The following is a 23,049-nucleotide window of genomic DNA, read 5'->3' as shown; positions in this document are numbered from 1 at the left end:
TTTCGGGGATGCCACACGCACATACAAGAGGCACTGTCAAAGACGATTCAGCTTCCCGCTGAGAAGTAAGGCAGGTCATGGGCCCGATTCTAATATATTTCTAGATGCAGTGCAAGAGGAATAAATCTATGGCATCTGGCCATTCATTTTGAATATCATAAAAATAAAAATAACTATCACTACCTGCAATAAAAAATCATTTTAAATTCTGCCTGGTTAGCATGGACTTTATTAAAAGCAAATTTCTGTTTAAACCTACAAGATGATGTTGGCTGATCAGTTTGCTTTAATTGCCGAAAACTGCTCATGGTATATTGTAATTGTCTATTACAGGTACATGCCAATCAGAAATGAAACAGCCCATGCTTATTTTTTTCTGCATTCGTCAGACTAGTCCAGCGCTGCAATGGGTCCTTTCTCTTAGCCAGTGACAGCAGTCCAGCAGTCCCTCCTCCTACGCATGTGAGTTCTGCTCAGTCTAGGTACATTATGAGCCCGGTATGTGTCATAATGCCCTCCAAGTGGGTGTGTTCATGATAGCCTGGGCTCAGAAGAAGTTATTTGGTGCAAGTAGGGATAGTAAAATAAAAAATATATTTTCCACTGTAACCCTCAGGATGAAAAGGTTGCCTGGTTTTACCCATTCAGGGCTTCAATTTCATCCAGGTCTGTAGTTAACCAGTTCTCCCTACTTTCCTTTACACCCATTTGATTTTGTATTATTTACTCGTATTCTCATTCTGACAGAGCAGATGTAACAGGCTGTGTATAAGACTGGAAGGCTTTTTACTTTTGTCTGAGCTCAATGTTGAAAACAGGCACTCAGAAAGCTGTTGTTTAACAAAGGTGCTGCCAGGACTATAAGAAATACAACTATATACATTTTCAATTGACAGTTTTATCCTCATCCAGGGCTGTTTGGACAGATCTGCTATGGGCTCCTTCAGATCTAAGGCCACTGTATGTTGGAGGCCCTACAGCTGGACACAGAACTGACATTTCAACAGCTCACAATTTAACATGGACCTTGAAGTAATATGCAAGGTTCGCTCAAAGTGCAAGGGTCCTCTTCCGTTTTACAAAATACTTAATTTTAGTAGGTGCAAATTGTACCAGTAAATATTAGAACTAAACTCTCTGAAGAATACAGAGCAAGCAATATCTCACAATCCATTTCAAGAGCATCTTTTTGGAAAATTTTGGTTGTTCTGTATTTCTCTGGATCTAGCTAGATGGAATATTACATCATTCTTGCCTTTTCTCATGTGCAGAAAATGGGGTAAGGTTATTATAACTCTTTTTATTTACAGGCCCATTTTACATCACAAGGGAATTTCTGAAGAGGGAGGAGATCTCCACGGCATGCATTTTACATCTATGTTAGTTTTAGGAGTGGAGGTTCAGTTTCTTACAGATGGCCTCTCTTTCTCTAATTCTACCAGTGTGGTACCAAAGCCAATTGGATCCTTCTTGTTCATTTTCCAGTTTGCAATAGAAAATAGCACCTGGAATATTTTGGGTTACTATGGTCAACAATAGGCCACTCGATTTTTATATCTTCTTTTGTCATTTCTTGTCAGTGCCAGAGAAGTGTTTAAAAGCTGTTTTTTTCCAACCCGTACCAACCGCCGCATCCCAAGTCGGACTACTCCGGGAAGCAGATGATGTGTACAGCTCTTAATTCATCCCAAGACCCCCTCCCATCCACCCAGGGGAGCGCTGTTGTGTTTACTACCTCGGAGACATTGGCGTACAGGCTGGGCATAGATTATCTCAATGCTTTTTACAGGTTAGGACAGACAGCTGTGTTTATTACAAGGCAGACAAGAATGATAACTGTAAACAGCCCAAAGAGATGGATATGTCTGGAACAACCTGAGGTGGGTGGATAGGCCAGACATAGCCAGGTCAGACAAATAACTGGATTATGGTTAAATGGAATAGATAGGTGTGAATAGGATAGTTTGGGACCGCTATACATGGCACAGCAAGGGTCAGGCTGTTCTGAGACGAGCAGCCTGAGAAATGGAATAGCCATGGAACATGACCATGGTGCCAGTGACCTGTACAACTTTATTTGGGGGTAAATGGTACAGGAAGGGTCACATCGATGACTGGAATCAGGAACTGTTGGATGGCCTTTGAGTGGATTGCCTAAGCCTACATTTAAAAGTGAATAGTACAGCTGGTGTAGTCTGACACAGTGGTAAAGCCTGGTTTATGAGACAACTTAACATGAGTATACATGGATCTGCTACATGGCTGGATATGAGTGAAATTAGAATAGTGAAAGTCAAATATTGGAGATAGGAAGGTCAAATATTGGTAAATGGGTTATCAAGAGAAAGATGTAGTTGGATTATTTATGGTACAAAAAGATGTAACTGGGGCAGCCAGAGATAGGTACCAATAGGGTGGTTTGGTACTGCAACTGTGCAAAACACAGCCAATATTAGCCAAATATAAATACTGCAAGTGTGAATTGGATGTGTAAAGGTTTGGTGCCTGTAGATCTGAAACAGAGCAAAATGAAACATTTGAACAACTATGAGGAAAGTGGATATTCCATGGAAGAAGTTTGCGCAAGTCACTACAAATAGGACATAAGAAGGGAAGCCACGTACCAGTATATTTTTGGGATTTGGACAAGTGCCCAGAGGAAATACAGAAATGGCAAGAAAGGAGAGGGGGTGCTCTCTTCCTTTTAAAGCTTGCATTGCTTGGTGGAGTGTAGGACTTGTACCTTTACCGGGTTCTATACCTGACTCTATCAGTAAATATACCATAGGAAAACCAGGGAATTGCATACTGAAAGGACAATTACAAGGTAGGGGCCTTATCAAACAAGAATTCTGCCAAACACCTAAATACACATTTGAAATACTTATATGGGAGCTAATTGCGTGTCATAGGAGTTGTATTCTTGTCTCATCCAGTACTGAGATTTAAACAGTTCAACAATTTAAACCACAGCCGTATGAGTACCTTCACTTTTCTGTGATGCAGCTAATCAGTGGGTCACTATCTATAGTGTATAGTCATATAATATATGTATAGTCATCACTCTCCTCTCTCCTTCTGTCGGCACATTCACTCTCCCCAACTTCTTTCACTTTGGATTTTTCTGCATAGGGGATTACAAGAAGCTAATATCAGGATAGATTCAAGTACTCACACCTCTACTCCTAGAGTTTAGCATTAAGATCAGTGTATTGTTAATGTTTAATGCTTTTACAGACTGAATGAATGTTTTATGTATGGGAGAGACTTACATTTTCCAAGTGAATCTAATATTTGTTTTATTTCTCTTGTGTGCATTTTTAAGGGGACACCGCTATGTATAAAGATGGATCATATTGGATCCTTGGCCGAACCTCTGTAGACATCATAAAGAGCGGAGGGTACAAAATAAGTGCTTTAGAAGTGGAGCGTCACCTTTTGGCACATCCAAGCATTACAGGTTTGTAACTTTCATACAAAAATGTTTCTACCTATGTAGTTTTTGAGTTCAGTTTTATGCTTTCCTCACATGTAGATGTGGCTGTCATTGGAGCACCGGATGTCACTTGGGGACAACGCTTGTCAGCCATTGTAAAGCTTCGAGACGGGCATACTCTTACTTTGACAGAACTAAAGCAGTGGGCAAGGTAAGTTCCAAAATAATAAAGTTCTTTATGTTAGCTTTAGTTTTGTAGTTACAGCAAAGCTTATATTTATATGCCAATCTGCCCATACATGAAAGATGGCGATAGTCAATGATATGGGGGTTTTCATGCAGGGCACAATGGTGGTATTGTGTAAGACTTCTCCTTGCTTTAGAGCTGAGGGCTCTTGAAAGCAGTATTAGGCAGGTTACTTTGATATTTTCATGAAACTGTAGAGTACTGTCTGTACTTCCCACCATTCATGATTTCCCTGTATTGCATGGAGAAGCACAGAATCCTAGTGATATGATTTGTCATTAAATCGATATGGTTTTATTTATAAATTTCATTAGCGGGTTGATGAAAGTGGCACCTAGGAGGGCATAATATAAGCAGATTAAAATTCAGTTTTAAATTGTTCATTTTGAACTAGGTTTTATGTAACGCTATGGGTGCCATACACCAGCTTGACAAACACCAGCATGTATGTGATGATGCATGTAACTAAGCCAGGCTCCCTTCTCTAATTTAGGGCATTCATGGCCCCGTACTGCATTCCTGCTGAGCTCATCCAAGTGGAAGAAATTCCCCGAAACCAGATGGGAAAAATCAATAAAAAGCAACTGCTGTCTCTGTTCTATCTCAAGCAAGAAGTGGGGAATCAGAATATACCTGCCTGAACACACACTCATGTACACCCTTGAAAACAACATATTAGCCTAGTATTCAGGGGCACTAGTCACTGCACAGACACAGGGGTGGGTTCTGCCCTGCTCTGTGCAGTTGGCTTCTGTATGCCATAAAACTGATTGCAGATATGCCACACAACAGAGCATGGTAAAGAGATAAAATGTGGGGAATATGTTTTTGACACAAATTTTATTGTGTACCTGAATCTGGCTCTTGCCTAGGTGCTGCTGCTTTAACCCACTTTCTAGGTTGACAGCCTGGCCTTGCCCCCTCGACCTCATATTTGACGCATTCCCAATACAGATACCCTTGATGGCTCACACTGAGGCTTAGAAAGTTTCAGAATGTGCTTTTATTTGATTGTATTAGTGTGGAAGAAAAATTAGATTGTACGCTCCTTTGGGGCAGTTTTAATAGGCACTAAAATAATGAATCAGCTTTGTTTTTAGCACTTTTCTTTTTGCTCATTAGATGAGTTAGTGTTATCTCTCAATTAATGAAACTGAACAAGAATCTGATTTTTACAATGCTGTAAAGGAAAAATACATTATTTAATTTATGATTATTTCATTTTTCCATTTTGATTCCTAAAACAGAAATAGACAACAATAAAAGTGTTATCTATTTTTACTTTAAGACATATTTGTTTTTAAGTGTAACAAAAAGCCTTAATCCTTTGTCATCTGCCGGTCATCATTACTCTACATCTGAGGTCTCTGCTCTGAACACCTGCCCTCATTAGTGAACTTCAAAATAAGGCTGTGTACACATGTGCAATAATTGTCGTTGGAAAGGATCTTTCATGATCCTTTCCAATGACAAAAGACTGCACAACGCATGAAAGAGCGCTGTACATACAGTCTGTCTGAGAACTTACATTGTTCTAGTATTTTATCCTGGTTTTTGCTGGCTGTTTTGCCAAACAATACTGAGGATCCACTGAACTCTGTTAAAGAGGAACTAAACCTAAACTACTGTACACCTTTACTTCTGCAGTGCCCCCGATCCCTCCGGAGCTGCCCACATTTGGGTCCCGCGCCATCCTGTAATTTTACTTCATACAGCACCCAGTGTCGCTGTCTTCTTTCTTCTCCTGGCTATGTTAGCCAGCCCAAAATTGGTAAATAAAAAGTGCTGATCTCACTGAGCATGCAGGAAGCCTTCTAGGATGCATGACATTGGTATCCCGGGAGGCTCTGGGCTCTCATTCTGTCTTTACTGTCACGGCAGTAAAGACAGAAAGGGGGGGGCCCCACCTTTTTTTTTAGGGTCTAAAAAATAATTTAAATTTTGCTTTACATAAAAAGGTTGTCTACCTTTTTAAATAAAGTAAAAATTTTGATGATAGGTCCACTTTAAATGTTTTTACGAACGCAAAAGTGAAGATAAAGTCATGGCTCTAGAGTGGCTTTATATTATGCAAGCTTTGAATCCTGTATTTACAGGGTGGTTATATTTGGGCGATGAACGACGGGCGCTGTACACTTAGTAGCTAAAGCTACGCTCACATGTTCAATGGTTCTCGCCCGATAATCGGCTAAGGGTCGATATCAGACGAGAATCTGGCGTGTGTACAGCGCCCGTAGTCCATCGTCCGAATGATCGTCCTTGGGGATCCAGGGTGCCACTCCATCGTTCCCCCCCCCCCTTCCTTCTCCATAGAGCAAAACGGTGCTGTATGTACAGCACTCGTTCATGCATCTTGCAGTATTTTGTGGTTGGAAAGGATCGTGAAAGATCCTTTCCAATGACAATAATTGCAGGTGTGTATGCGGCTTTAGTGAACATGAACAACATTATATAAGAAATCTCTGTCAAGCTGCATATACTTTGCCAAGGTGGAGCTAGACTCATTTACCACATTTAAAGTAAAAATATCTACATTTTTTTAAAGACTGAACCAAAATTGCTTTGAGTAAGAGCAATGAATAACTGTGCATTTTTGCTTCTCGAAATGGATAATAGCTTCACATTCCTGATTGTGAGGGAGACTTAAGCTACGTACACACGTCAGATTTTTATCGCCCGATAATCGGCATCGGCCAATTATCGGGCGAAAATCTGCCGTGTGTACAGTCGGTGTCGTCCATCGTCCGGACGACCGACCTGCCGGATCCACGGACGATGGACGACAGCCGATCCTAATGAAAGGGAAGGGGAGAGCGCGCAGCAGGGTGCCGCTCCGTCGCTCTCCCCCTCCCCTCTCCATAGAGCATGAACGGTGCTGTATGTACAGCACCGTTCATGCATCGTGCACTCCCTTGTCGTTGGAAAGGATCGTGAAAGATCCTTTCCAACGACAAAAATTGGAAGTGTGTACGCAGCTTTAGAAGACTTCACTATCTCCTGATAAGGGGCCATCCAGGCTATAAGTAGACCTGATTATAAGAACACATGCAAATTCCTTTATGACATGATTGAAGCCTATATGACCGTATATGGCAATGTGGTTATCATTCTATTAATTAATCATTTTTAATTAAATGTGGCTAATAATTATTAGTGGGAGAACTTGTAACATACCCTTTGTGTTCCTAAATCAGACACTAACTTTCTGCAGTTTTTGCCTCCAATACATTGTAAACAAAACCACTTTAAAAAAAGTTTATTCTGATTACTGTTTCCGTTTTTGAAAATTTACCCAAAATATATCTATGGAGCAATACCTTTAAGTCTCAGAACTGAATACTAAAGATTTCAAGAACAGTGTTATAGTTTTTCGAACTATTTCAGATTTGTTTCAATTTCTAGTTCTAGTGTCTAGAGTCCTTGACCTCAGGCCTAAGCTTTCACACCCCAACGATAATCCAAGCCTACTTGTTGACCCCCTGCCCACTGAGATTATGAATAGGGCACTGTCATCATGGGGTTTAGCATAAGGGACAAGGCTTAGACCAAAGTCACAAGAGTCAGTACTTTAATATCAAACTTAGAGCAACATTGAAAAATCCCTAGTAAACCAAGGTAACTTCAAGAACTGTCAGCTGCACTTTTATTTTCAGAAATTTTAAATGGATGGCAGATTCACTTTAAAATGTTACTTATTTAGTTTTATGAATTACCCACAGAGCAGTATTGTACTGTGCAGAGCAAAATACCAGAATTATCCGCAGAGCTGTATTATGGAATAGCACATAGTATTAGGCTTTGCTGAGCAGACATGTGTCATTATATGCAGAGCACTCTTATAACATGCAGAGCATTGTATAGCAATTACCTGCAGAGCAATGTTATGAAATTTTGCTCCTATTCACAACATGTAAACCATTATACCACAGTTCCTTGCAAAGCACTAATATTACATGAGGGCCAATAATAGCATTATACAATATTTAGGTGCGGAGTAATATTACAGTACATAAGTAGCTGGCCATTATACTTCAGTTTCTTAGCATTTATAATAGAAACAATCAATGTGTCTTGTGTATTGTTGTCTAACTTAATATTGACTTATAAAATACAGTGGGGCTGCATTTTCCTCAGAACAATGTAATGTGTGAGTGTAAGATGTAGAAATATAGGCATTAACATAGTTGCTAACTATACATTTTATATCTTCAATTTACATATGGTAATATACTAAATAGAATTTAGATCATGGTAGGGCAATATATATATATACATATATATATATATATATATATATATATATATAGCTTTGCAAAATACACCCCATCCAGACTGGTCTTTGTCCTCCATAAAATGTGATGTACAGTAAAACACATGCCAAGGACACAGTAAAAGCATAAAAATTGCATGTTGAATTCTTCTTATTCCCAATGGGTATATGCAGTATATGGTACTGGAAATTCCTAATTATGTTAATTATAATTCCTCTCCTTCTCCTTCTCCTTCTCCTTCTCCTGTGTCACTGTCTATATCTGTATGTCATTTGCAACCCCTGTTTAATGTACAGCGCTACATAATATGTTGGCACTATATAAATCCTGTTTAATAATAATGTTAACCAATAGGAATCTTTAGCACCAAAGTTGAATGGCTGATGATGATAAAATAAAAGAAGAAACAGTGCCCGAGTGATACAAGGCACTTGATGACTACAACACGCTGGTTAGTAATTGTAATTGATGCATGAACACTTAGATGATGCTGGTGCCTGCATGGTACAGAAGGGTACTTTATATCATTTATAAATATTTTGCAATGGAGAATGAAATAGCAGGGGAGTTCTGGATGGTGAATCAGGATTCAGGGGTGATGGGAAGTGTGGGTGATAGGGATGGGTCTTTCATATTCATGTCACCCTACATTAAATTGTGTGCAGTACGCATATCGTAGTAAAAAAGTGCAGTATGCATACCAACCAATGTGAATGTTTTCAGTTACATTGTATGACATCAGTAAAATGAATTCTAATTAGATTTTATGTGTTATAGCACTGTATGCTTGACATTAAAACTCCCTGCAATGTTTATTGAATAGGATTTAAAAGTTAGACACACTACTCATACTTATCTGAAGTGCAAGATTGTTATCTAAAAAGTGGCACTTTGAGGATAGAACAGTGGTCGCCAACCTTTTCGGGCCGACAGACCACTAAATTTACAGATGCACGGCTCCAAGACTTTTCTGCTCCGATTCTCTGGAATGGTCTTACCACGTCCCATTCGGCTTGCTCCTATTTTCTGCAAATTTAAAACAGCACTTAAAACCCATCTTTTTAAACTTGCCTACCTGTCTTCTTCTGTCTCCTAAAACCCTCACTACTCACCCACCATTCCATATCCCCTTCTGTTGTGTGATGCTTCCCCCCTCCTCTTTGAATGTAAGCTGAGGGTCCTTTCCTCCTCCTGTGTCACTGTCTGTATCTGTCTGTCTTTTGCAACCCCTATTTAATTTACAGCGCTGCGTAATATGTTGGCGCTATATAAATCCTGTTCATTCATATTATTAATAATAATAATAATAATAATAATAATAATAAACACTTATCTCCCTTCTTAATTGGTTATCCTGTAAGTATAAAATATTGCCTGTAAGATGTAGTGTTTTACCCAGCCACCAGGAGGTGCTTTAGGCTTCTCTTTTTACATACTGTACTTTCTTTCCTTACCACAGTGTTTTAAAAAGCCTGCTGTTCAGAGGGCTCAGTAGCTTAAGCTGATATTTACACATCCAAGTGAATGAGTCAGACAATGATTCTTTGCTTAGTAAAGTGTTTCTTGATTAAGTTTCATAGGAGTTTTTATTTTGCCTCTCATGTCATTTAGGTGACTTCAGTGATCTTTTTGGCTATCTGTAAGGGTGATGTTCTTTCCACTTGCCACCATGCTAATACTGTGAGCTGTGGATGTAGTAGAAGGGGTTCCCTGAAGACCTGAAAGGTATTTCAGGAGTCCATTATGCTACAAAAGATCACAAAAGACTTGTGGATGAAGGTACAGTCAGACGGGGCCAGTCTGAAAGGGAGCTACTTCCTCTCTGGTGTCCCCATGGATCTCTGGGAATCCTTTGATATTTATTGTATAATAAATGTGACCCCAAACCAATATACCCTCCTTGTAATGTATATTGGTTAGAGCAGACATTAGATTATAGTCATACACCAATACACCTCAGTATTACACAATGACAACACAAAATCCTCTTTCTCTATAGGCACTGTGCCATATACAGTGAGCTGTGGATAAGACGCACATCTTGTGCTCATAGGAAGTGCAGTTCTCCGTCTCTTTGTGTAGTTTTGGTGCCCGAGGCAACGTGAATCCTTCAGCTGGTGTGGAGGACGGACAGAATATGCTTTGTGCTGCTTTGCCATGATGTGATGTGATGTGGCCGTGCCCGGGCCGGAGAGTGCCAGTGGCAGGCAACATCTGCTCAGCTGCCCCCACCCCGGTGGGCATCAGCCGGGTCAGATTGTGGGTGAGGGCTAGTGCCCGTGGGCACAGTGTGCATTGATGTGAAGTGCGGAAGGGGAGGGCAGCTTTTGTCGTGGTCAAAACTGTCTAATATTTGACTATAACAATCAGGATCGCTTAGTGACATTCATCAAGGGCAACGCAGACTGGGAGAAGGCACCGAAGACGGATAAAGGGAACAATGTCAGCTGTAGTGACAGATAGACAAGAGTGACAAAGGGACATCATCACAGCCAAAACAAATCATTCAAGCTAGACTGTGCATGCGTGATAAAGTTTCAAATGCTAAAGCAGATTAAAACCCAAATACAAAAAAATAATATATACTCCAGTTTACCAGTACTTAGAAGTGGTGGCATTTGTTTTTTGGTGCCTATTTGTACCTGCTGATCCTACCAGTAACACATTTCATGTCAAGGTGACAACGCTCCCTCACCGTATTGTATCTATAAACAGTTACCACATTCCTATCTTCTTCTCCGTAACATGGATGATGATTTGTAGTCACATAGTTGGCTGTGAACAATGCCAGCACAGGTCATTATCAACGCTAAAGATTTCCAGCAAGACCAGCCCGTTCTTTTTTTTTTTTTTTTTGCTCCTATTAAATAGATATAAACAGGAGACTTAAAAGACCAAAAGGGACAGAATTCATTGTTAGCATTTACATGCATGTTAACATTTGTGATGCACCAAAATGTGAAGAATAACACTACGCAGGCAATTTAATCTGATTTTCTTAGCAAAAATAGTTTTTGTCTAGTGATCTATACGTGCTTACCAAGGTGGGTAATGCCATGGATAGAAGGTAGGTTCACCTAATGACATATCCTGGTCTATAGCAGTAGATTCATTTCATACTGAGGGCTCAAGCTGTATTAGTGTTAGGGCCCTCTCTGGTTTTATAGGCATTTTTATAAAGATCGGTTTAGTGAATGTTTGTTTTGTTATTGACAGGTTTGATTCATTTCTGAATCATTTTAATGCATTATTTGGACTTTGAATTGAATTTTTTTCAGTCCAGTACTTTTACAAATTACATATGCAATAATGGAGGATAATATGGAAGCCATACTTCCAGCTCCATTGGGTGTGCCTAGGTCTTGTGCACAATTATTTGATTGTGTTGAAGAAAAAGTCAACTATCCATGTCAATGGTCAGTGGTCACATGATTACTAATGCATTGGGCTGATCCTCTGGCGAGCAGAGATTTTCCTAGGATTTTTCATCATGACACAAAGTGACATTCGGCCAAAATGGACACCCCATGGTTTTCTGTGGCGCTGATAAAGCTTACCAAAGAATTATGGTGCATGCATATATGGGAATGCATCCAATTTTCCCATTGGGATTGCATTGTTAGTAAAGTATGACATTTGTGGGTGCTGACAATGCCTGGGGGATTGGCCATATTATTAGCCGCTACATAGGGATGTCAGTAGGACAAGGTTAGCATATTTGGACTGTGTATATGTCATGGTATGGTACATTAACATGCATTACATTAAGAGAGCCCATTAATGTTGATGGGGTACCAATGCACCCCAGTAAAGAAAAAGTAGGTGCATAAGGACTTTGCATTGGTATAACATTAACAAAAAAGCCATTGCAATGTGATATAATGGGCATGTTACCCCAGTGCACCGTGTGAATGGACCCATACAATAAATAGAAGATGTAGAATCCATATCCTAGAGTCCACTAGAACTGCCTATTTGGCCTTTAAGATTGCCATACATTTGGCAATTTTCCAGCTTTTTCTTTTACTTTGCATTCACTGACAACCAGACTTTGGTTGGCTGGCACAACTGGGTAATAAATTGACAGCTAGAATACAGTTTATTGAAAGATTGATTCCAAAATCAGATAAAAAGTATAAATGCCTTGGAAATTCGCCACTGCAGGTGTGTCATTGTCCATCAACGGCTGTCTGTGTCTGACTTTGTCAAAATTGTCTGTGTTCATTGATCACAGCCTACAAATTCGATACAGATGAATTGAATTATTGTGTTATTTAGGATCATAACCCTCTACAGTTGTTCATCTAGATCTTTGAATTGAGCTTGATCTGTAAAAAATAACCCAAAATGGTGTCCTGTCACAGAACTCCTTGCTCCCAATACATTGTTGCATGGATATATAATGCACAGCACAGTCAAGCCAATAGGGTGGCGCCACTTTCTCTGTTGATGTTATGGAATGCAGTGGATTCCCCTTTCCTGATTTCAGTTTACTGATTGGACAATAAGAGATCAGCAACAAACTGGTAAGTCATCAGCTGAGCTCACTGCACCTACACATGTATGCATGCAGCAGGGTCTAAATGGCTACTTTTACTGTTCTCCCTTGGCCGGTGTTAGTTTTACTGTGCACACCACATGCTGTTACATATGCTGGTTCCGTGCATTCCGAAAAATTATTTGTAGCTTTGAAACTTTGCCATCCTTTTTCCTGAGATAAGAAAGTGCTGGGAACATCCTGCCCTCCCTCTTTGATTCATACAGAACATGAATTTGAAGCGTTCAGCCCGCTGGCCAATGTACCTACCAATATGCCACCCTTTGGCCCGTTGTCATATGACTTTTTTGTAACCTATAAGAACAGTACTTTGAACTAGGAAATTATCGGTTATCATTTCCACCAATTCTATTTCAGGACTATTGATGAAATAAGGATTTGTTGCAGATAATTCATCCCTCTAGTGCCCAGCCTAATTTCCAACATCCCCTTTGGGTGGGGTTGGCATTAAACCAAAGGGCCAGTATGTCGCTTTATCTCTCTTTTAGTTACCACCTCTGCCAACACAGCACCCCACCACTGTACACCAATTAACACTGTGCTGCACTCAGCATTCTACAGCCATTAACACTTTAATACACTCAGCATCTAATTCCCCTCTACACATCTGTACATATTATCCCCAGTGGTGGCATAAAGTTGTAAAGTTAATGCCAGCTCTCTCTTCTCTCCCGCATTATAGTATCACAGGAGCTCTGTGTGTTCTCAGCTGTATCTGACACTGTGTACCCTGCTGCAGAGCTGACATTCCCACAGGGAGACTGCAGGGGTCTGTTCCCCCATCTTCATCTCTGCAGTGTGGCAGTCACAGCTGCCAACCTCTCTACCAGGCATGCACAGTGTGCCAGCTCAACAGCTCCCTCTGCTGGAGACTGCTCAAGTTGCAGATGTCAAATCAAGGTTCTTCTATCTAGCCAAAACCTTAATAGGTTTGGAACAGAACTAACAGACATTTGGTAATCTTCCAGCATCACTCTGACTAGCCAGTGTGCTACCTTATTTGTGAATTCCATCACACTACGCTTTCACAGTGGGGTAGATGAATGTAAGTGCCAGGTCTCCAATCGCAGAATACAAACTTTAACTTAAATACATGTATGATTTTTCATACAATACCTTTTATATGTTAAGGTTCCATTTCTGCTTCACTTGGATAGCTGGGCTGAAGAAGACAGTTGCTTTGGAACATTTTTAGAGACAGGCGGCATTTCATAAATTCACAAGGAAACCAAAAGGTGAGAAAGTTCAATCTTCTTTCCTTGTGTGCCAAGATTTGCCATGGTGCATTCCCTGTGGGAATGTCAGCTCTGCAGCAGGGTACACAGTGTCAGACGGGTGACATTGCTCCTTCATGCTAGTGGCAGCACCAATCTATACATTTGCACCAATTGCTGATGAGGTACGTGCTTTGCTCTGGCCATAGACTGGCAGATATGACAACAGCCAATTGGCAGGTCAGTTGGTGCCATCCTTCCGTCTCATTAGGAATAGGTATAGATTGGCCTCATTACACAGATGTTTTGCAAACATTTTGAATACCCCTATTAGTTGTATTGACGGCTTTCATTAATATATGCAACTTTTAATTGCCCATACGTATAAGTGGCTCAATCCTTACCTACTGGCCAGTTGTACTGGAGAACTGAACATTTATGCCCATCCTATGTAATGCCATTCTTAATCTCTCAATATAAGTCAAATTTTACAATCCAAACATGACATCACTATTATATAAAACTAAAACCATGACAGATATTGTGCTGTCTGTGTGAAAAAGAACGGCAGTCAGATGAGCAGCCCTGATCCATCCATGCAGAGCAATGTCACTTGGTTTGCTGTCACTTATTCTTTGAGGCTTGGCTTGATCAGGCGTATATGTTTAAGCAAATAGAATGGGTAGAAGGATGGTGCATGGGCAGTCCAGTCCCAGTGCCAGCTTGTCAAAGAAGGAAAACTGGTGATTGGATAAGATATTAAACCTATAAAATAGTTTTTTCCTTATCAAAGTGATCAGCCAATGGGTGTCAGAAGGAGGTTTCCTTTTAAAACTCTAGCCAAAAGTCAGGTGCTTTATCTCCCAAAAGGTCCTACCTGGTCAAGGAAGGGACCTGTTCCTTTTACAGGTCCCTTGTGAATGGACAGGGATAGGAGAAGCAGTGCACTGAAAAGCTTATCTCTCACTTTGTGCTCTCCTACTGTGAACAAGCCTATTGTACAGCAGCATTCCATCTTTTATATCTGCCTGGGGTCCAGCTTTAGGTGAACCTGTTCATACAGTGTAGAGCAGGGGTGTCAAACTCAAATACACAGTGGGCCAAAATTAAAAACTTAGACAATGCCGCGGGCCAAACTTGAAACTGAAATAGCACCGCTACTACAATTCCCTGCGTCAAGAAAACAGTCCAGTGCGGAGCTTCATGTTATGAGTGGCTGGAACTCCCTCTTCACTGAAATAGCAGCGCTACTACAATACCCTGCGTTTATAAAAAACAGTCCAATGCGGGGCCACGCATAGGCAGAAAGGTCGTTGGTCTATAGACGCGAGTGATGCCGGGAATTCTAGTAGCGGTGATATTTCAATGCAGCGGCGGGCCAGCTTCAGTTCATTTTTAGGATTCCTTTGGGGGCCAAGGAATTGGCCCCCGGGCCAGAGTTTGACACCCCTGGTGTAGAGCATAGACTGTAATGCAGACATGTCCTTGCTTTTTCTGTGTGATCATGTAAAGTTGAATAGTTCAATAGACCATTAATGTTAGTTTAACTACAGCTCATATGAATATCTGAATCTTTCTCCTTATTAGCATTTTCTAAACCTTCTAACTGAACGGGAGGACCAACACTGTAAGTCAGTAGGACTCTAGATACTAGTGTATCATGTGGTGCTCAGTCTAACACTGGGATCTCTGTGACAGGTGGATAGTGGAGTGATGATTCATCAGTGTGAAAGATTCCTATATGCCTAATCAGCAATACAGTGGAAGAGTACAGTCCATGTTTTCTGGTAGCAGTAGACTGGCTGGACAGGTATGCAAATCTTTTTACTTCTAGAATGTATGTGGCTTTTACATTTTTTTATATTTCAAATACACGTTTAGCTTTTAGTGTAATAATAATAAAGTGTGGATATGACTGCTTGAATAGGACATATACAGTCTATAGGAAAGGCATGCATGTTACCTATACATACTGTATACCCCCACCCCTTATATAATACCCCCAAACTACAGCCAGAATTTAGGAATATTCATATTTTAGTTTGGGTGGGGGTAGGGGTATTGTCTTTAGTTGCTGATGGCAATGCAGACATTCTCCCCCTCCTATATTTTTAGGATGCAGAGCAGATTGTGGTAGGCCATGGTGACTGGGGACAGTCAGGTGAGACAGGCGGTGTGTGTGCTGGTAGACTCTTCCTCTCACCTCCAGCTTCTGTCACATAAGCTGAGCATATGTGGGCTGACAAGATGGCACAGCCTGCGGGTATCCTGTGTGGCACAGCTTCTGTGACTATATGAGCTGTGACAGCAGGAGCCAGGAGGGCTTTCTACGGCGCTACAGCCCGCGGCAGCAACGCTCCCGCCTCTCTGTGTTTATTCACACAATGCATGCTGATTAAACAAGTTATGTGACGTGAGTCTCCATGACAGACACAAGCATAGAGGTGAATTTCCTCTGATGAAAAACCCTGCAAAAAAAAAGCTGTTTTAAGCAGATACAATTAGGCTGGAGAGGATACACTTTCATCAGTGAAGCTGGGTGATCCAGCAAACCTGGAATGGATCTGGTCATTTGCTACTTCCTAGAAAATATTTTGAATCCTGGACCAGATCCATTCCAGGTTTTCTGGATCACCCAGCTTCACTGATGAAAGTGTATCCTCTCCACCCTTGGAGAGCTTTCATAAATCAGAACCGTTGAATATGTTTAGTGATAGGTTTGTTTTAAAGGATTAGTCTTCAATGAACCTTATTTTACAATATACCTATTAAGGTATTATTATAACTATTAAGCAATAGCTTATTCACATGGAATGTGATAGGCCCACTCTTTATCAGCCCTACTAGTAAAACTAAAAATGTTGGCTTCCTAAAATCATCCAGAATTCAAAATTATGCCTGAAAATGCAGCTACCCAACTGTCAGCCTGTGTAACTGTGCTACTTGGTGGCATTGATATTTGCTGCCACCTAGTGGCAAATTATAAAACTAATATTTTTATAAATGAGTTCAGAGTCAACCTGTGCCCCACCCTCAAAAATATAAAAGTATTATTATTATTATATTAATATTAAACAGGATTTATATAGTGCCAACATAATACACAGTGCTGTACATTAAATAGGAGTTGCAAATTACAGACAAATACAGACAGTGACACAGGAGGAGGAGAGGACCCTGCCCCAAAGAGCTTACAATCTAGGAGAATATAGATAAAATACAAAACACACCAACTAGCTTTAATTGATGCTGACTGTGGCTTGTTAATTCTCATCTCTTCTTATTGACCCATTGCTTTGATTAGCAGCTTTATTAGACAAAGTGGAGGGACCGGAGAGGGTTATCTGGATCAGTAATTAAAGAAGCTAATTGCTGGTTGCATTACAAAGAGCACTAGATTTTAGGGTTATGCAGATCTGGGAAACAGCCAGGCAACCTGTATTGGTAGGAGGTCAGCATTAGCAGCCTGAAGGAGGTTGCAGTAGTGCAACAGCATAGTGCTGCCCAACGAGCCTTCAATTGGCTCATATAGAATTTGGGGGGAATTATGACACGTACATATATACAGTGCTGAGATCACCCTCATACCACCTACAGGGCTACATTCCAACAGTGAGCCTGATTTATTAAAGCTCTCCAAGGTTGGAGAGGATACACTTTTATCAGTAAAGCTGTGTGATACAGCACATCTGGAATGGATCAGGTCTTGGATTGAAAACATTTGCTAACATATAGCAAATTACTTTTAGGAAATCCATTTCAGGTTTGCTGGATCACACAGCTTCACTGATAAAAGTGTATCCTCTCCAGCCTTGGAGAGCTTTAATAAATCAGGGCCAGTGTGCCCACACTTAAGGGCTTTATGAACTTTCTGTAGGCATGAATTGGCCTTCCTTCTTTCTGTGTTTGGTTCAACTCTAAGGACCTCACACATCTGCTTGAATTTAGGAACAGGGAAGAGAGATACCCTCCTGTGTGTAGCTACAGTCACCTACCCTCCACATAGTACCTAGTTGCCAGTTTTCTATCCCCCTCAACCAATGCTCACCTTACACTCCACTCCATGGTTTCTTCTAGTAGTGTTGTTGGAATCAGTGTTGGTTCAGATATCATAATCTTCAGGAACATTACTGAGGTCTTCCCATAAAAAATCAATAAGACACACCAAGGAAGCAAAGTTTCTATTTTATATACTTCTTTGTTTCCTAAGGGTTTCTTCCCATTACACCACCACAGTACCATATAGTAAAATGTGCATATCACTGCGCCATGCACTTTGGTAAGGTTGTGGTGCCATTCGTTTTAAATAGTACCCAAACACACCTCCAGATTGCAGCTTCATTACAGCACACCACAACAAAAGACATTATGTACCATAATGCATTTAATCCAAGGAAAACACATGCATTGCAGCTCACTGCATCCGGGTATGGATGGACCCTATTGTAGATCTAAACCCTAACTTTCCCCCTCCAGGCAGATGGTATTTGGTGGAGCTTTACTATCAGTTCAGGGAAAGTGAGGTCTCAGTTTGTGATGGGAAATAAATCCTTGGCATAGGGCTAAACAGAAAAGGTTTCTGGCTAGTAAAGACAAAGCAGGTGTCCTCTGCCATGGGCACTTAGATATGACTTACCCGTAATAGTTTATAATGGAACTTGTTTACTACATTTTAGGTTTAATCTCTGTCTTTAGCTTTGGTTTGTTTTACTTTTTGCCCATAGTTGTTTTTAGGTTGGATCTGTGGTCAAACCATAGACATTCCAGCATTACCACATTTTATAACAAACAGGGGATTAACTTAAACAAGCCACCAATGACCCCTGTAAGTGCAGCACAATGGATCAATTCATCCTCAAAGGGAGATTTCTAATAAGAAGGGTGCTGTGAGGGAGCTGAGATGAGGAGAGTTTGACTTGAATGTCTTTAGTACTTCTGGTGGGAATTTCATAATGAATTACTCCACAGTGCACAGATTGCGCAGTTACAGATTTTTTAAATGTGTTTTAACACTAATTTACTGTTTCCTAAATATGACCATCCATGGCCCAGCCACAGATTTACTCCAAAGCTAAAAATACAAGCAGTAAACCTGTTCATGGCTAATAACAAGTCTGAAAAGTCAAATGTGGAATTTTGCTGTTTGTAGAGCTTTCTCTGAATATTTATTTATGCTTTACAGCCAAAAAATAATCAGAAAGATTTTGATTGGAGAATACATACTGCATTACCTGGCCTGAAGTTCTGCAATTTTACTATGTTTGGGCCAACAGCTGAGCCAGGGTTCTTCCATAGCTTGCTATAAGTTCCTTGATTAATGAGTAATGTATGTCTCCTAGCTCAATTTAAGTATCCCGCTATAATCTTTTTTACTATCTGTAATGGTGACATTCTTCCCAATGGCCAGCAATATAAGAGGCATTCTTCCCACTGATCACCGCACTGATATACAGTGAGCTATGGTATAGTAATTATACCTGGGGATCCCTGATGACCTGAATATTCTTTCAAGGGTTCCCCTACATTATAAAGGTTGTGAAATTCTGCCTTATATAGACTTATAGAAGGATATATATGAATGCTATGTATCTACTTAGCACTAGTGGATGTGTGTGCCATTCCCTTCAACAAAGAATATATTGCATCTTCCCATTTAATTTTGAATTCTCTCCATGAATACATTTCTAAAACGCCATCATGCTCAGTAACATTATTATTTTACAAAACAACCCTACCCCCTATCATTGAACAGCAGTGATTGATCTTTGGCTTTGCCTAACCTGAAATGAGGTCCCCAGTCTGCTGCAGGGAGGAGGAAGCATTTCCTCACTCTCCTCTTCCCCAGTAATCAAAGTGTAACTCAAGCAAGTCGCAAAGTATTAGACTTCAGCGGGGGGTTGATTTTGTGCCTGTTTGTATAGATGTTTCATGACTCTCCTTTGTTATTATATAGAATATTTTATATAGGGGGATTTCCAGCTTTTTGCTGCTTTAAAAATCACCAGAACTTTTCTTTTTTATACTGTGGTGACTAATGATTGATCGCCATATTATATTAAACATTGCATTTGCATGAATGGAGTAACTTGTTGTTTTTTCAAGCCACAATCACTTTTAAACATGGCAATTAGCACCCATAGATTGACATTCCGGCCTCCATCATTCACTTAAGAAAAGTGACAATTGCAACAAAAGTTTAACCTTCCTTTTGGTTTATAGTCTGTTTTCCACCTTCAAATCGCCTAACACTTTTTGGCAAACTCTAAAGTGGGGTTCTCTGATCTCCTTCCATCTTTCAGTTGTAGATGCTCCCCATTGTCATTGTCTTTGCTAATGCAATATTGTTTCACCCCAGTAGATGGCGCTGTGTGCTATGATTTATTACAGTAGTCCTAGATTAAAGTTTAAAGAGGACCTGTTATTAGGATTTTATTATTTTAGGATTTTTTTTATTTTCCTTTTGTAGGGTTTAGGATGTTGAGAATTATCTCAATATGTTAGCATAGTGGGGATCAGCCCAAATCTGCCCTGTAAACCCACTCACCCTTAACACCAGCCCTCTCTGTTAATGCCACACTAGTCCTCTGTATAACCCCAATCCAAACCATCCCCTAAATGGGAACCTGTCACCAGCTTCAAATATGGCATTTTAAAGCACAATAATTTTCATTTCCATAATTGATTCATTGGGCTGCTGGGGGAAGATTGAAAGGCGGTGCCCAGCAGGGATCTTGGATTCTTGGATGTCTACACAAGGGAGGAATTTACAAATAGATAATGAGTAGATATGAATAGAATACATTAAATATCCATATACAGACCTGGAGCATTGCTGACTGGCTTTTCCTTAAGATAATATTGCTGCATGTTTATTATCATTACACAGTATTTATTTAGCGCCGACATATTACACAGCACTGTACAAACTCCATAGTCATGTCACTAGTTGTCCCTCAAAGGAGCTCACAATCTAATGTCTCTACCATAGTCATATGTATATTCTACTGTCTAAGGTCAATTTTGGGGGGAAGCCAATTAAGCTAATTGCATGTTTTTGGAATGTGGGAGGAAACCAGAGTACTCAGAGGAAACTCACGCAAACATGGGGAGAACCTGCAAACTCCATGCAGATAGTGTCCTGGCCGGGATTTGAACCTTGGACTGCAAAGGACAGAATGCTAACCTCCCAGTCACCATGCTGCCCATGTTTACATCCTCTCCATCATTGGGATCCTCTGTGCTGCAGACTAATTTTCCTGTGTCCAATAAAATGGTGCCGGATTGCTGGGGCAGAAAGCTGCTTCAGACGCAGTGATGTGACCCGTCTTTGTCCTTTCTGTGTGAGCAGTTCTATCCATGACCATTCCTGCTGTCCCAAATGGCACAACTGGCCAGGCATAGCATTGTGTTTGGTGGTGACAAATGGTCCAGCTGTTAGCAAACTATCAAAATAGAGGCAACATGTGCAGAAGAGGGTTACACACCGGGGGGGTAAATAAACTCATCGCAGCCCTGATACAAGATTGGGGCCCTGCGACACAACAGGTGAGCTTAAAAACCTGCCGCTGGCAACAATCAATTATGACAATGCAAGGCAAAGTAAGAGATTGGGTGGATATGAAGGCCCCTCTGCTCCCCCTTCTAGGGGAAGTTTTAGACTAGGGCAAACCGGGCAGGCATTCTGCAATCAACTCAAAAAAATGGCGGAGACTTTTTAAAAATACATTTTGTCCATATAGTTGTAAAGAAACATTTCCTCATTACATATTCAGACTCCACTTCCCGCTTAGCAATGCTGTACAATGGCTCTACCTTGCTGTTCCTCTCTCTCAGTCTGCAGCTGCCCCTGTCAGGGTTTCAATGCAAACAACAGACATTCCATGTTCCTAAACTTTCTATCATGCCATAATGCCCCTGTGTACCCTCAACTGAAAGCCCAAACAATAATATTCCCTTTGTAAACTACTAATCCCCTTGACCCCCCATGTAATGGAGATAATTAGGGAAGCGTGTTTGAAGTCTAGCCTGAGTGACAACTATGGCTCCATTCACAGTGGAGTGAGTGGGTGTAGTCACCCTAGGACAGGAGTGGTGTTACTGGCCAGATCAGCAGATTAGAACAAACTAATACAGGCAGCACATTTAAGGAAGGTAATCTGCAATAAATGAATTTATTGGTTTGAGGTATTACATTTGCTTAAAAAAGGGATTAGGTTTTGTTTAGGGCATTGCAAACTGTTTTTGGCCTCCAGGGTCACCAAGACTCAACAAGCCAGTGCCCATTGGCATTGGCACCAGTCTTCCTAGTATTGTGGCCAGTGGGTAGCCAACAGTGTGTGCAGAAATGATTTAAAGTAACCCCCCTTTTCCTAGGTGAACTGGCTAGGGGCCCTTATTGGCTCACTTTGAACCTCTCTATGTCCGCCCTTGATTGTGGCATGATGGTTCATACCCCAGGTTGGCATTGTGCTGGGTAACACTCAGCATAAACTAACAGATGTGGGCGTAGACAGACCCCTAAATTTTTCAGGTTGTCAGAAGTTGTGATACAAAATAATTTTTCTTACATTGTTTACTTGAAATTATTTTCAGAATTCATTTTTAAATTCTCTCAATTTTCCTCCGAACCTAAATTCTGACCCTTAAAAATTCCCTGCCCACTGCCAAACGCTACCCATAAATTTTTTGTGGCCGCCCTTTAAACCTGATATGCTTGATTTGGAAACAGGTGGCACTTTTTTTACATTGTGTCGACATTCCTTGATCGCCCCAATAATAATGGGGGGTCTGGGAGCCGGGAAGTGACCTTGAACATAGGCGAGCGCTGTAATGGGCACAGCTGCAGGCCCTTCTACCCCCCATCCAAATACACACAGCTTACCCTCCCTTCCCCAGCACCCCTGTGATTCCCCCTCCCACCCCATGGAGTGGAGTAAAGTTACACTTCACAACACTTGTGCTGTCAGTCACCCAGGCAGAGACAGGACAGACACACAGAGCCATTGGAGCCGGTCAGGATGGAGGGTCTTCTGGCCATGTGCTTTCTTGTGCCCATTTGGTGCCAGGTAAGGTCACCCACTTTTATGCCAACCTGCAACATGGGCATCTCATGCATTTCTGTGCTTTCTTCCCTTTTTTATTAGGAATTCTTCACTATATACAATGTAACAATAACTTCATCTCTTCCCGATAACTTAGAACAGACTTTCCACCAATGGCACAGGAGTCCCTGTCTGTGTCCTAGTTTGTACTAGAGAACCCTGAGGAGTTTTATGCTTCATTATATTGAAGCTGGAGAAGTGAGACTCTGATATGGTAAAAGG

At 40.8% G+C, this 23,049-nt stretch overlaps 2 protein-coding genes across 7 annotated transcripts in view; both read left to right on the top strand.

Moving 5' to 3' along the window:
• Positions 1-7,759, top strand: part of ACSF3 (acyl-CoA synthetase family member 3) — a 29,169-nt gene extending 21,410 nt beyond the window's left edge. For 2 of the 5 annotated variants that reach the window (XM_072422632.1, XM_072422633.1), the window contains exons 8-10: positions 3,326-3,460; positions 3,536-3,647; positions 4,177-7,759. In XM_072422632.1, coding sequence (XP_072278733.1) covers positions 3,326-3,460; positions 3,536-3,647; positions 4,177-4,324 — 395 coding nt within the window. In that variant the 3' untranslated portion in view covers positions 4,325-7,759. Of the gene's footprint in view, positions 1-333; positions 463-1,310; positions 1,790-3,325; positions 3,461-3,535; positions 3,648-4,176 lie in introns of those variants that run through there. The other 3 variants (XR_011922251.1, XR_011922250.1, XM_072422634.1) reach the window with 3 other exon arrangements.
• A 7,130-nt stretch (positions 7,760-14,889) lies between these two features.
• CDH15 (cadherin 15) overlaps positions 14,890-23,049 on the top strand; it is a 46,208-nt gene continuing 38,048 nt past the window's right edge. Inside the window, exon 1 of one of the 2 annotated variants that reach the window (XM_072422629.1) lies at positions 14,890-15,536. In XM_072422629.1, coding sequence (XP_072278730.1) covers positions 15,468-15,536 — 69 coding nt within the window. In that variant the 5' untranslated portion in view covers positions 14,890-15,467. Of the gene's footprint in view, positions 15,537-22,707; positions 22,792-23,049 lie in introns of those variants that run through there. The other variant, XM_072422630.1, reaches the window with a different exon arrangement.

Source organism: Pyxicephalus adspersus, chromosome 9 (assembly GCF_032062135.1).
Source record: "Pyxicephalus adspersus chromosome 9, UCB_Pads_2.0, whole genome shotgun sequence".
Lineage (NCBI taxonomy): Eukaryota > Metazoa > Chordata > Amphibia > Anura > Pyxicephalidae > Pyxicephalus > Pyxicephalus adspersus.
Note: the sequence above shows the minus strand (reverse complement) of the source record. Positions and strands in the feature narration are given on the sequence as shown.